Below are 15,559 nucleotides of genomic sequence, written 5' to 3' on the forward strand. Positions count from 1 at the left end.
CAGTTAAACAAAAGGTGTGGGTTGGGCTAAGCTTCTCAGGAAGGTCAAGGGACATTGAAACTAAGCTGCACCTAAGATTAGTATTCGTTTTCAGTACAGGGAATAAGTCAGGACTGGGAACCCAGCTCAGCAGTCTGGAGTAATGGATTTGCATAGGCTCAATACAGGTCTGTTTGACAGAGCAAAAGGTGATTTGATACATGAAGGTGTGACGTCATACAGGTCTGGCCCGGGGCTCTCTTCACACTACACCAAAAGGTTTCACTCACAGAGGTTTGTTCATTAATGTCAAAAAGTATCTGTCTGCACAGAGGTTACTGTTACACAGCAATAGCAGGAATACACAAAGGCAATATAAAATAAAGCCGCTAATACAATGTAAAGATCTTCTACAAGGCCTAATGTGAGCAAACAATCTGCACTTCACAATCAACATGTACATTTCCCGGCTGTCTCTTGGATTGTGCATCACCTCAGGCTCAGATGAGCCCTGGACCATGATGCTATAGGCCTAGACTTCGGGAGACTTCCCATAATGCAATGACCTCCTCTATCCTCCATGTGCATGTTTCTAAGCAGCCTCTTCTCCTCAGTCTCTCTCCTCCCCCCTTCAATCCCTTTCTGCAGGTATTTCTGCCTCAATCTTGATCGCAAGCCACCTATGTCGCAACACCCGCTGCTACTGGTATTATTACTAGCCATATATCATCATTTGTATTCCTTCTTGTTCTTAATAGTATTATTACAGAAACGATGATGTTATCCATTGAAATCCCGGCCCTGCAGTGATACGGGACTGTCCTGTCAAGAAGAACAGACCTAACACAAAGCAGGAAGACATACAGGCACTTTGAATGACACACACACCGCGCGTGTGCGCACACACACACACACACACAGTTTAGTGGAAGGAGGCGGCGCTGTACTGGAAAGAGGGGGAGTCAGCAACTCGTTTCCTTGTTTATAACTCAAAGCAGCTCAGAGCAACTGGTGAGCTGTGGCCGACACAAGTCTGTGTACGAGGATTAATACGACTTCAAAAGGATCGTTGGGCTTTTCTCCAACATCTCTTGAACTCCTACAGGTAAAGTCAATCGTGTTTACCCGGTTTACACGAGCACCATTAGCACAGACAGGAAGTGTGAAATATAGTGTGTACTGAACATACATGTACTTATAAATATATTTCAGTTCATCAAGTACAACAATAATGGATATGTTTCAAGATTATATAAGATTTGTGTGATGTGACGGTGTCGTAATTTCACTTTCACTTTTGTTCTCAGTATCACCATGTCAGCTGCCAGCTGTCTGCTGTCTGAAGAGCAGTTTCTGTGCTGCATCTGTCTCGATGTTTTTACGAGTCCAGTCACTATACCATGTGGACACAACTTCTGCAAAGACTGCATCACACAGCACTGGAACATTAACAGTGTTCAGCTCCGGTGTCCCATGTGTAAAAAGCATTTTAAAACTCTTCCTGAATTGACCGTCAATACTTTCATATCCGAGATGGCTGCAGAGTTCAGACAGTCAGCTGGAAAGAATCGAAACGAGGACTCGGTCGTCGCCAAACCAGGGGAAGTCCCCTGTGACATCTGCTCCGGCCTCAAACTGAAGGCTCTGAAGTCGTGCTTGACGTGTTTCGCCTCCTACTGCGGTATTCACCTGGAGCCTCATATGACAGCCGGCCCCCTGAAAAGACATTCGCTGACTGATCCTGTGGCGAACATGGAGGCCAGGGTGTGTACCAGGCACAGGAAAACACTGGAGCTGTTCTGCAAGACTGACCAGACGTGCGTGTGCTCGCTCTGCACTGTCTCGGAACACATGGCACACAACATCGCTGCTCTGAAAGATGAATATGAAGTAAGGAAAGCGGAGCTGGAGCAGGAAGAGGCTGCAATCCGGCAGATGATACAGGAGAGGAAGCTCAAGATCCAGAAAACTAGACTCTTAAAAATGCACAGTCAGGAAGATGCAGAGAGCGAGATAGCAGACGGTGTTCGTATCTTCACCAGTCTGATGCAGACGGCCGAGCGAGACCTGAACGAGATCATCGAGATGATCGAAGAGAGGCAGAAGACGACGGAGGAACAGGCCGACGGCTTCATCAAAGAACTGGAACAAGAAATCTCTGCATTGGTGAAGAGAACTGCCGAAGTGCAGCAGCTCTCACTTACTCAAGACCATCTTCAACTCCTCCAGAGCTTCACACCCATGAACAGCGCTCTATGCACCAAGGACTGGACGGAGGTCAGCCTCTGTCTGCCATCATACGAGGGGACTGTGGTGAAAGCTGTGGCTGAGCTGGAGGAGACGCTCGGCAGGGAGAAGCAGCAGCTGCTTCACGAGGCCAGGCTGAAGAGGGTCCAGCAGTACGCTGTGGATGTGATCCTTGAACATCGCACTGCTAATCCCTGGCTCGTCCTGTCCGAGGATGGGAAACAAGTGTGGTGTGGTGAGGTGAGGCGAGACCTGCCAGACAACGCAGAGAGATTTTCTCTTTATGCCAATGTCTTGGCACAGCAGAGTTTCTCCACTGGAAGGTTTTACTACGAGGTCCAGGTTACAGGGAAGACCGACTGGACCCTGGGAGTGGTCAGAGGGTCCGTGAACAGGAAGGGAATAATACCACTGAGCCCTGTGAATGGATACTGGGCTGTGGGTCTGAGGAACGGAAACGAGTACCTGACTCTTGCCAGCCCTGTTGTCAGCCTCAGTCTGATCTCGAGGCCTCAGACAGTGGGGGTGTTTGTGAGTTACGAGGAGGGTCTGGTCTCATTTTACGATGTGGACGCTGCGGTTCATCTCTACTCCTTCACTGGCTGCTGCTTCATTGAGGAGCTCAGTCCCTTCTTCAGTCCCGGTCTTCATCACGGTGGCACGAACTCCGCCCCTCTGACAATCTCACCGGTCACCCCCACTGACGAGATTTGATTGTTCTTTTAGTCATTTGAGAAGAGGAAGTCAAAGCATCAAAGCGACATTAACTGAGTTGAAAGCACTAACAATAACACAATCAACGAACAAACTATCTCATCAAAAGCACTCATTCATGTTTTTGTATTCATATTGTTCTATTTTTGTATGTATAGTGAAGGAGTTTTGTGTTGCTGAAATCATTCCCTCTGTCCATGCTGGCTGTTACGATATCGCTTTTGTGCTTCCACAGTAAGTGACGGAGGGAGAGCTGTGGATTTTATCCCAGGTCACTTACATTGGACAGGATCTGTAAGGATGTTCAGAAAATTCATAAAACAACTATTATATGTATAAAGATACAGTGGAGTAATGTTTACCTCATCAAAGAATGAAGTCACTGTGTGTGTGTGTGTGTGTGTGTGTGTGTGTGTGTGTGTGTGTGTGTGTGTGTGTGTGTGTGTGTGTGTGTGTGTGTGTGTGTGTGTGTGTGTGTGAGTGAGAGATCAGAGCTTGGTGTGCATTTAAGGTCATGTGAGAGCTGGTTAGCTCTGCTTGTGGCCCCCAGTCGAACACTGTTAGCTCTGTTAGCACCATTTGTGGCTCGCTGCTGTCCTCTTGCCGAGAGCCATTGGAGGCAATAGACGTGAACTCTGTATATAGTACCTTTAATGTCCAGTATGAACAGAAGGGATGATTACAGCAAGCAAACACTTTCTTTCTTTGTATAATGTGGGAAACTAACAATTGTTTTAAGACAGATTTAAATTATTCGCCCACTCTTTAGTGCAGCATGGTCTCAGCGTCTGACTCTCATGCTGCCTTAAACAATTTAAAGACAGTGATTAACTTGTATTATGATATTTAATGGTGCACACTGTCTAGGAGAAAACGGTGATCTTTGAGTCTCCAATATGTTCTTTTGTAAAACTCAGGCACTGTGTAAACCAATAGGTTTAGTTGTGGTGACGTTCAGATGGAAACATCTACCGGCTCACCGTCGGACATGTCTCCTGTGTCTTTTACACTCATTTAGTGTTACACATTCGTAGATAGAGCGTTGCTTGAATGTTCGACACCATTTCGACACGTTTACACCGCCATGATCAGTTCTTGTGTTTGATTTGATGAAAACGTTGTCGCTGCAGTGATGTACAGGTGTACTCCAGGACACTATGACATCACTGGTGGGTTGTGGTGTTGTGAACTTTCAGCCAGAAAGGCGTGTGAAACACAGATGTTCAGCCTGGTGTTAATTAAGTTACTCTTCATGGATTAAATTAGAGTACACATCTTTAATTCTTTAAGCACTTTCTGATACACTGTTGTTTTCCTGATATTATGGGGTTGGTGAAGCAGTTTTAGGGGAGGGTCGAAAGACAATACTTATCACAATGGAGTCAATGTGAATTTGATATTGTTGATAAGAATCTCAGAGTTACAGACGACCACTCCCACTCTGAGAGGATTTACCAAAATAATACTTCCCCAAATATGCAACATGAAAAATGTTTTCTCCTCATTTTGACATGTTTCTCGCTCAAAACCAACAGTATACTTGTTGTGACCCATGCACGAGCATGCAAGGCTGTGGGACATGACATGTCACACGGCGACAGCCATTTGTGAAATGTGATGCTGCAACCATTTTCAATCAAATTGGAATAGCTTTTGTGATGCTGGCCCTCGTATGGCATTTTAGTGAACTGAGGTACTGTGACAGTATTGACAGGAAATATTGGATATAACTGTAAATGTAATACCGTATCTTTTATTATTTGTAATAACTTATTTTTACACTTAGACTAGATCCAATCATTGTTTGTTCTGTGTGTCATATTGTTTTTCAGTGTGTTGTTGGCCATCAGTTTGCTTTAAGTGGTGACCCCCAACCAAAGAAGTCATGGTATTCATATGATTGTATTATTATCAGTCAAGTTAATAAGTGACATTCATTAAACTGGCCAGATCTCAGGTTTCTTTTTTTTCTTTAAAAAAATGTAAAAATATAAATGTATGAATTGAAAATTGAATTTTTTTGAACACAGCAATGAACCTGTGATCTTATTGGCTTTATTCTGTTTTAACCAGTCTGGCGGCTGACGGAGAACACTGACACTAGGAGGCCTGTGGACTTCCTGAAGGAGGCCCTAGACTACCCTCTAGTGGTCAAGGCGGGACGCAACAACTTAGTGGCCCGTTTAAAGTCTTCTATTTTTCTGTGAAATCTTTACTTTGATTTGACCGATCCAGCGTATGAATGTTAAGAATGTCTGTTTCTTTAAAGAAAACGCTTTTGAGTGTTATTGGATATATTTATTCTGTATAGATTTTAGATGTGCTTGTATCAAAAAGTCCACTAAATTAAATTAGGGGTTGATTTAAATTTGACGGACACAGTATGGTTGTTCAGTGAGAGTATGGCCATACACGCAGATATCCTCTAAAAATCGTTATTAATTTAGAGGTTTCTTCATCCGAGGTCTCCCAGTCAGACATGAACATGCTGGCGTATTTCTTAGAAAAAAAATCAAATAACACTTTCCCTGATTCAACTTTACATCTTACGCTCAATTATAGTTTTGAAAAAAATGGAAGCAAGTTAAGTGAAGGCCCACCATGTAAGTGGATTTGACTCCAGTGGGAGGCTCTGCACTGCACCCCTCCCCCACCACTGCTCCGCTAACTGTCCCACTGGAAGTGAGTTTCCAAGCAGTTCTGTGATTGCTACTCTTCTGGCTGAAGGATCACTGCTGCTGGATGCCATTTCGGACTGAGACTTAAAACGTGGGTCAGGTGCAGTGCTCACATGATGAAGTGCCGAGTCAGTGTCGGGTATCTTTAGCCGAAGTCAGATGCAGCGGCAGACCATCCAGCTTGTGTGAAGGAAGCTGGAGCATCTCTTGTTTTTCCTGCAGCACCGCTGCAGCTGTAGTGCTACGATGGGAAAGAGTGACCACTTTTCTCTCTCTGCCTAAAAGCTGTGACATCAGGTCTGCACCTATCCCACTGTATGTATGTGCAAGACATCTGTTTAGAAATGTCCTTAGATACTTTACAGTTTCATCAGCAGAGGAATCATTGGGAGTAAGGTCTGTGTGCGTTTGATCTGAAGACACAGTCACACCCTAATTACAGCGTCCAAGTGTAAAAAATGTCAGCTTGACATTAAAACCAGTCTAACCTGTGGCACAGGCCCAATCAGCATCAGGATAACCTAACAGCAGATGATACTAGTGGCTGTTGAGTACGTGCCTGTTCAGAATGCTCGGCCTGTGGTGTGGCTGCTTGCAGCTCTCTGGAGAACTGCTCGTACAAAGAACTTCACACTCAACAGTGCGCTGCCTTTGGTCCTCAGCAGCACCAATGTTATTCATTTTGCAGCTAAGTTAGTGTGGCAAAAACATGCTAATTGTGTGGTGCAACAGCAGTGATGATGTTCCTGAAGGCTACCTGCTCGTTCTCGTTGACTCCAGGGAAGAGAAGAAGAGTTTGGTTGCTACCCAGCATGCATGTAGCGTTAGCAGGATAAATCCAACATCCAGCAGCAGTGACCTGCAGTCGATGGGCGACGTGCTGGACTGCAGAGCCCTGAAGCTCCGCCCCCGCTGTTACACAGAGCGCTGGTTTATTCAGAGTTTATTAATATTGAACGCGCCGCGTGTCAAAACAGCACCAAATTCAACAAAGCCTCTCCATGTGCTCCCCCAGCAAAACACCCACCAAGTGTGAATTAGATCATATGAGATCATTAAGATCACAGACAGACAGGTTGCACAATGGAACGCAGATTGTAGTCCGATTTTGCTACAAAAGCAAAACAAAAACACAGATGCACAAAAAAGTCATATATGGAAGGTGGAGGATGAGTTAAGTAGTCTCGCAGTGGAGGAAAGAAGCTGTTCTGAAGTCTGGTGGTTCGGTGGCTGACACTTCTGTATCTCTTGCCAGGCGGCAGCAGACTGAACAGGTTGTAGCTGGGTGGGTTTTGTCTTTTAATATCTTTTGAGCTCTTCGCAGGCTCCTCTTCTCACCAATATTACTGATGCTCATTAGATGGGTACCAATAATATAGATGCGCTGCTATAGGCCTAGACTGCCGGCGGAGTTCCTAGGATACACTGAGCTCTTCTCTCCTCTCTCTCCTTCTGTATGAATTCATGTCCCATTAATGCACATGACTAACTTTGCGTCTTCCCCGGAGTCTTTGTGCTTTTCTCGACTCACAGGCTTTCATGGATCGTTGTTATATCTGGACCCTGGTCCTGCCTGACACCCACTGCTACTATCATTAATAGTAGTCGCAGTGCTTGCTGTTGCTGATACAGTTACTGCTTTTATCATTGTTGTTCTACTATATCCACTGCTGCTGTTATTATTAGTTGTAATTTTTCCATCATTCTGCTTACTCATTATATGAATAATTTCTGTAATATGCATTGAATGTGTTGTAACTCTGTTATGTTCATTCTGCACACATGACATCTATTGCACTTCTGTTCATCCTGATAAAGGGATCCTCCGGGACAGAGGATGTGTACAGATTGTAAAAAAGCCCTCTGAGGCAAATTCGTGATTTTGGGCGATACAAAATAAATTGAATTGAATTGAATAATGTTCTGGGCAGTTTTAATCACCCTCTGTCGAGCCCTCCTGTCCTGAGCCGTACACATCCGACACCAGTTTGTAATGTTTGCAGTCAGGATGCTTTCTATTGCTCCTCTGTAAAAGTTAAGAGCTTGGCACGGGGAGTTTGCCTTCTTATGTTTCCTTAATAAATACAGCCGTTTATGAGCTTTCTTCACCAGGATGGAGATGTGTGAGGACCACGTCAGCATGCATGGAACGTAATGCTTTGCCTGTTGGAGGAAGAGTTGCGTTGCTATAAGGAGTTTGCAGGAGACACGACCCAGGAGCGTTACAACACACTCTGTGATCTGTTGGACATTTTGTCAGGATCCAGGATCCCTGTCTGACCCGGTGAGTGTTTCCCCTGATCTCCTCTCCTCAGGTGTCCTGTCATTCCCCCGTTTGTTATTGTGTGCCATGTGCTCTGTGTTTGTCCTCTGCCTCCAGACACCTCCCATGGCCACACCCTTGATTGTGCAGAGCTGAGGACACTCCAGCCGATCACCTCCTGCAGCCTGACACACCAGACTCAGGGCCCACTAATGAGTCCCCTGTCACTATATAAACTCTGGTCCTGCAGTCTGGGGTTGTCAGGTCGTACCGTCTTTCACCCGCTGAAACCCCGGGGCATCCTCTGCCCTCCTTATGTTAAACGGACTGCACTCGCCGTCAAGCTGCCAGCCCTCCGGTGTCGAGCCACGGGACTCACACAGTCGATCTGCCTACTCTCTGGTATCGAGCCACGGGACTTCACGCCGTCAAGCTACCAGCCCTCCGGTGTCGGACCACGGGCCTCACACCTACAAAATCTACTGTTTAGTAGATATAATAAAAGTGTTTAATAATTCAAAATTAAGAATTAGTCATAATCATAAGTGTATTGGGAATGCATAATTAAGATAAACAGTGTTTTAGGATTAGTAGCTAAAAGACATGAAGCTTCTGCCAAGTTGCAGAAGTTTAACTTTCATACTGAAGGATTATTATAGAAGGGATTAAGCAATAACTGACAGTCATTTGAATGTGTTAGAAACTCAGGGAAAGAGAGTCGTGGAGACAGGCGTTTACTGAAGTGCATAGAGAAGTTAGCTAACAAAAATTGAGATAGACGGAAGGGGAGGAGTCGCGAACGAATATGTGGGCGGGGATAGAAGTGTTTTTCTCACTCTCTTTAGCGTGTGGTTCCCGGAGACGGCTGTGTCTGATGGGACCAGAGGCGAGTTTTTTCCAAAGAAGGGGTAATATTGTAATATTTCATAAGAGTATGTACTCCATTGTGTAACTGTAATCGTACTTGCATTAGTGGGATTAAATCCTTTTAACTGTAAACCAGTTTTGGTAGAGTTATTATCGCTGCGTGTCAACGGTAAACAGCAGCTGCACACGTGTGGTCTGGCCTCCTCCACGCTGGGGTGAGTTTCAGCCCCGACAGTATAGTTTGCAAGACTAAAGAGACGTTTTTATTCACTCGCCTTTTTTGGCCCATTGATATCCGATTCATCGATTAATCGAAAAAAATAATAGTTAGTTGCAGCCCTAGTGAGATCTACTGGTGAGTTGCAACCAACTGAACACCCCTCCTCTCCCCCTCCTTTCAATAGAATAAATAGCATTCCAGAGTGAAGTTTCTCCATGATAATAATCAATAATGAAGAACATAGACATCAATTAGTATCAGTCATTTATCCTGTCCTCTTTCCTCCTGTCCGCTTTGTTTCAGCCAGCAGAGAAGAACAAACCAAGAGAAACAGTCAGACTACAGACCATTTTAGTCGTCTGATCCTTGTTGATGTATGAATATTTAATAGTGGAGCTTTAATGACACTGTGGCATTATTGATCTACATTCACAGTTGTATGTTACCTTCTACTCAGCGACTGGGCACTGCTCTGTTACTACGATACCAGTGTGTCTGCAGTCTAAACACAAGCAATCACATGCACCAATAAAGGATATTATTTCATTCGAGAATGCTGAAATCAGTCTCTGACCACATCCCCCCTGACTAGCCCTCTCCTCTTCTGTGTTCCCTCATGTTGTAATTATCTTACTGTCTGCTGTAAAGACCGGAGTACTTCCTCCGCTGCCCGGGCACAATCATCAGCCATTCTGCACTTCATTATTCATAGGACATCTTGTCCTGGTTGAACTTGGGAAAAGAGGTGGTCTTTTCTCTGACACTTGTTGATCACGGTTGATTGAAGTGGACTGGCCTGTAACAAAATGAGCACTTAACGTAAGGGAGTGCATGTTTCCTCCCATGTCACGCTTAACATGTCACGGGTGAAAATTTTGTCGTTTGTACAGAGGTGCAGCTCTGAATATTGATGAATCACTCAACTACAACTAATTTGTACCTATTTAGTAGTTTACTGCCACTACATTTTGGCGGCAAATCCACGATTATTTAACGGAGGAATGAGGCACACGATAGAGGCCACGCTTACATGACAAGTGCATCTAAAAATGATCATAACAACACTGTCTATATGTGTGTGGGTTAGTTTGAACAATAAGGAGACGGAAAACACCTAAAACAAGGCAGATCCTCACCGCAGCGGTAAAATACAGCAACTGTTACTTTATCACATAGAAACCCGACTGGCGAACTCAGACTTGGCAGCCGCGGCACTGGAGCTTCACTGGTTCGGTGAGCTGCACGGCGATAAAGTTTGTTCCTCCTACAACGAGAGAGCGAAGCGTATAAGTTATCATTCTCTTCCTCTCATGAATACGGGGATTTCGTGAATCTTCTTTCTGCAGGGTAAAGTGTCAGAGCACGCAAGTTGTGGGGAGGGGGGAAAGACCTCTAAAGATCCCTAAGACCTGAATGACTGTATGAGAGAGACACAGAGAGAGAGAGGGAGAGGAGTGTATGTGCGCGTGTGTCTGTGAGTCTGTGTGTTTAGCAACATCACTAATTGGCTCAATCGCAAACACCTGTGTGCCTGCAGCCATTTGAAAATATTCTCCATAGAGATCCCATTGAAAATAAAAAGCTTAATAATTCAAAAAGTTTAAAGGTTAGAAATATGAAAAGTCATAGCACCCCTCTGGTGAAAGAGCTGAACATTTTGATAGTTGAATGGTTTCTGTAGCTTAAAAAATGGAGAAGAGGTGGGACGGAAGAAATAGAAGAGGTTGAATAAAGATTCGAACAACAGTTTATTATTGTTGGAATGCTTAACAGCATTCCAACAATAATGATGGAACAATTACAACTACTTCTAATAACGGCAGCAATGGATATAAAATGTTAATTGTAATAAAATCATTAATAGTTGCATTGATAATAATAGTAGCAGTGGGTGTCAGCAAGGCCATGGCAGGAGGCATGACCATGGTACAGATGTAATTACGATCCATGGAAACCTGTGAGGTGAAAAAGCACAAAGACTCTGGGATAGAAGCAAAGTTAGTAATGTGCATTGATGGGACATGAATTCATACAGAAGGAGATGCAAAAGAGGAGAGAGGAGCTCAGTGTATCATAGGAAGTCCCCCGGCATTCTAGGCCCACAGCAGCATATCTATGGGCTGGTCCAAGGCAAGCCTGAGCCAGCCCTAACTATAAACCTGAGCCAGCCCTAACTATAAACCTGAGCCAGCCCTAACTATAAACCTGAGCCAGCCCTAACTATAAACCTGATCCAGCCCTAACTATAAACCTGAGCCAGCCCTAACTATTGTTGGGGTCTGACCATATGGCTTCAATATGTGCTGTGGACAAAGAGAATCAGGCCTTCACTTTGTCAAGCAAAGGTTTCATCCTGATTTGTAGTTTGAGGAGAGCAAAGGAATTTCACACTCGGGTGTGAATTCCCCCCCCCCCCCCCCCCAAATGCACCGCTGCAGTCTCATTGGCCAAGGGGCTCCGGGACCCCCTGTGGTTCAGCCACTGTTCTATAAAACTGTCTCCTTCCCCCATCTCCATGCTTTTTCCACCTTTCCCTCCGGGGTTAACAGGAGGCACGCAACCTTCTTTCTTCCCTCGCACCCCGGTCCAGGCCACAGAGAATCCAGCTTTCCCCGCCAGCGCGACGCCGGCCACGAGGATGCAACGGCCCTTCTCCCCTCATCAAACCCTGACAAGCCATTTCGCTGGACGAAACAGCCCGCGATAACGAATCTGCTTCAGCGATCCGTTCAGTGCTTTTTGCTCCTTTTTCTTTTTGCGCACACTCCGGCAGGAAGACGTCTAAACCTCTCCTGACCGATGATTACCGGGAGACCTACGGACCACGTCGTCTCAGCCGAAGTTAGGTCATCCTCCCTGCAGCGAGGATTGATCACGTCTGCGTTTCGCTCCAGAACGAGCTCACGCCACGACGGACCGAAACAGCGCCAGCTCAAACGCCGCGCTGAGAAGCAGCCCCCCCCCCTTCCTCTCGAAGAAAAAGGACAACTTTGCCACGAACACTTTGCAACGAAGCATCGACAAGTAAGATTCTTGGCATTTGGGCACAGCTTAGCTTAAATTAACGTAAGTTTAATTCAGGTCATTCATTTATATGTTGATATTCCCGTGTTTTTGTGTGTTTAAGTTACTGTCGTGTGATATTGAGATATGGCGCAACTCCTCGCGGACGAGAGAAGCTCCGCTGTATTCGTGTATTAACTGTGACTGTTTGCTTGGGATTTATTTGATTTATTTTCATTTGTTTTATTACACTTCGTGTAGTATTCTCTCCTCATTAAATCAGCTCTGTGAGTGAAGCGTGGAATCTCGGCTATCGTACATAACTGCTGGCAGTTCTACCGACAACGGCACGTTGTGTACGATACGCCAGCGATCCCCATTCTCACTGCAACGCGGACCGCACGCAGAAGCCTGATTCATGACCCCCACCTTTGCTCTCTCTTTCTTCTCTCTGCCCCTGGAGAAACCCCGTTGAAACGATCGCCTCACATCACGTGCTGCCCAGGCACACGTGATTACGTACAGCAGTCCCATTCTGCCATTTTGGCCCGCGTCACTCGACTCCGCCATCTTTGTAGTTTTTAGCTGTAGTTCTTAAGGCCCCTCCCCTTTTGGCCAGCGTCACTCGACGCCGCCATCTTTGTAGTCTCTAGCTGTAGCTGTAAGACTCTCCCTCCTTTTCACCCACATACACACCCACACACACACAGACATACACCCTCATCCATTTTATTCATTCTTTAGTTTAGGCATATAAAATTGTATGATAACGTTTGTTGGTTGCAATATTAATTGATTTTATCATTTATTATTTTGATTTAATAAACTCTGTTATACTTTAAGGAGCAGTCGTCTGTGATTACTTGTGCATATGTATTTGATAAGACTGTATGTAGTAGCCTGTGCTCGAACTTAAAACCTTCACTGTCACTGAATGTATAGTCATACGCAGACTATTGACATTATGAGTGACTACTAATTATGAGACTTAGTTTTATCGTTTGGTTATTGGTCCCTGTTCGCAGGGTGGTGCCCCGTTTTTATTAATAATCATTAATAATTGTTACATACATCAATAATTCTATTGATGTCAAGAATTCAGTTTCTTAAATGCTGATAACCCAAACACGCTCCTTTAGATCCCAACACTATAAACCTGAGCCAGCCCTAACTATAAACCTGAGCCAGCCCTAACTATAAACCTGATCCAGCCCTAACTATAAACCTGAGCCAGCCCTAACTATAAACGTTATCAAAAAGGAAAGTCTTAACCCTACTCTTCAATGTGGTGAGAGTGTCTGAGTATCTTTGAAACTATTTACTGTGGAGGGGAATGTTGGCTTTTTGAAATCCCATCCATAAGTGGGCTGGCTTTATGGTTTTTGCAGTTCACCATGTGAAGCCTTCAAATGCTATCTTCATCCTGAACCCTAACTACATTTGTCATGATTTATTGATATTTTTACCAGCTCCGCTGAGCCAACATTTTGAGGTCACTGTTGTTTTCAAAATACCGAATAAGTTCTTGAACACATAAGCAGCACAAGTAGGGATGGTGTTTATGTTTTGTTTTGTGATGCTTGAGCTTTTGAAAATAGGATTTTGTGTTTTGAAAACCTTTTTTCCATAATTTTCCTCGCTCCTAAGAATAGGCAGCCAAAGCATTGTCTGTTAAACATGAAAAAATGATGCTTTACCGTCAGGGCCTTCTCTGCTGGCCTAAACAGGATCACAAAGTTAGAGCTATTTTATAATTTCATAATGTTTCTTAAATACACCATGTATTATAATTTATACAAATATTTTTCCCATTATCTTATGTTCTCATTGCACAGCTACTGTCTTCCTCAGTTGCTCTGCTTCCAGTGCAACTGTTTTAAGTAGAGCTTTTATCCAATCAGATCTCACCTCTGTGTCTCTAGGTAAGAAGAGAGGCCCCAGGCCTGCAGACTCACAAGTGAATCCATGTGCAGTTTAAGTGAATGGGGACGATATTGTTGATTGTCATATTCTTCAACCAATCAGATCGTTAGTTTGACATGTTGGGCGTATTCTTTGACGTGTCAGAGCCTTCTAGCTGGCCTACAAGTACGTGATTGGTCAGTGGGCTAGCCTGATGTGTTGGGTGGTGACAATCCCAATATCTGCTGCCTCTGTGGAGCGGACATTTTCAGCCTCAAACATTAAAACGTATTCAGGAAATACAACTGGGGAGGCTCGACTGTCTTCACTGGCATCCATGAATCGAGGAGGACTTCTTACTGGAACTAAAACGCACGGATGTACTGAACAACCGTGAGATTAAACTCTTTATTTACAAAGAAAGGAGGATGCACTTTGTCTTTAAATAGTGAACAGCAGCTCTGGTAAGTTAAATGCGTTTGTTTGTACATCTACAGTAGCTTTAATATGCTTGTTTATATATTATTATTTGTACAACTTGTTTTTAATGAAGATTTTTCTTTGGTTTAATATGTGATAGGAACTATTGTTACGTCCAATGTTGCTCTGGGGACATATTCAGCCGGTGCCAGTGTTGGCAACTTGACGACTTTCTCGCTAAATCTGGTGACTTTCTAAACCCTCATGGAGACTTTTTTTGTCAAAAATTCAAAACAACAACCCTGCCATAGAGACTGTATAAAACGTTGGACAAGCTTTACAAAACACTTTCGTGGTGATTTATCTATGTCCCTTATTGGACCTCAAGGAATGAGCTATGTTGGGACACCAACAGGCAAACGGTACCCGGCTCAGATTTACAATCCCTCAGTGGCTGTAAAAGCTGCGAGGCCAATATGACACTTTAAATACTGCTGTGGGCCCAACTAATAAGTTTGTAAGCTCTTTGTGTGAGGCATGTTATTCAGTTATACCAGTGGAAAAGAAAGAAAAAGCACAACAAAAGAGTGTTTTTCTTCTTCTTCAGAGAAAAGACATTTAACACATCACACAATGAGAATGAGTCATCTGCTGCATCAGATCTAACGGAAAACAAGTCAAAACTTTAACACGTTTCGAGAATTGCACATATTGATCCAAAACTAATCAAAGCACGTAATCAAACTGCTTTTTATCAAATCACTGATCTTTTTATTTACCGATAAAAATATACACCAGGGAAAATACGCTGCATTTCGTCCATCTTCTTGATTATTCGTCAATCAATTTATTCATTCGTTTCCACTCTGAAAAGGTACAGTACTTCCACTGAAAAATGCACTGAAATACAAATATTCATATATTCACAGAAGTCAGCAAGGTTGCCAAGACAGTGAGAGAATGAAATGGGGGGGGGGGGGGGGGGGACACTGTTCAGGCAATCATTGGCATCGCTGTCCATTGAGGGTTTTGCATGCTGTACCAGTTATACAATTTTTGATATTGGGCTATTTTAATCAAATTGACTTATATTGTCAAGAGTGACTACAACAAACAAAAAAAGGTGTAACTACTAGTTGTGTAGTTGTATCTATTTGCATCAACTATAAGGACCAGGGCAAACAAATACTTAATAATCATAATACTATTACTTTTATACTTTACTTAAAGAAGTATCCAAACCAATTAGGAACCTGGAATCAGTGG

General features: G+C 43.9%; 1 protein-coding gene across 1 annotated transcript; it reads left to right on the forward strand.

Moving 5' to 3' along the window:
• Window positions 1–1,033: 1,033 nt before the first annotated feature.
• LOC306789216 (E3 ubiquitin-protein ligase TRIM39-like) lies at window positions 1,034–3,025 on the forward strand. The gene is made up of 2 exons (XM_079285045.1): window positions 1,034–1,084; window positions 1,287–3,025. The coding sequence occupies exon 2, from the start codon at window positions 1,294–1,296 to the stop codon at window positions 2,938–2,940; it is 1,647 nt and encodes a 548-aa protein (XP_079141171.1). The 5' UTR covers window positions 1,034–1,084; window positions 1,287–1,293; the 3' UTR covers window positions 2,941–3,025.
• Window positions 3,026–15,559: the final 12,534 nt, after the last annotated feature.

This window comes from Melanostigma gelatinosum, assembly GCF_949748355.1.
Source record: "Melanostigma gelatinosum genome assembly, chromosome: 15".
Lineage (NCBI taxonomy): Eukaryota > Metazoa > Chordata > Actinopteri > Perciformes > Zoarcidae > Melanostigma > Melanostigma gelatinosum.

Bases quoted from the DNA above. Each gene is read 5' to 3' on its own strand.
- LOC306789216 (XM_079285045.1), top strand. From the start codon at position 1,294: ATGTCAGCTGCCAGCTGTCTGCTGTCTGAAGAGCAGTTTCTGTGCTGC.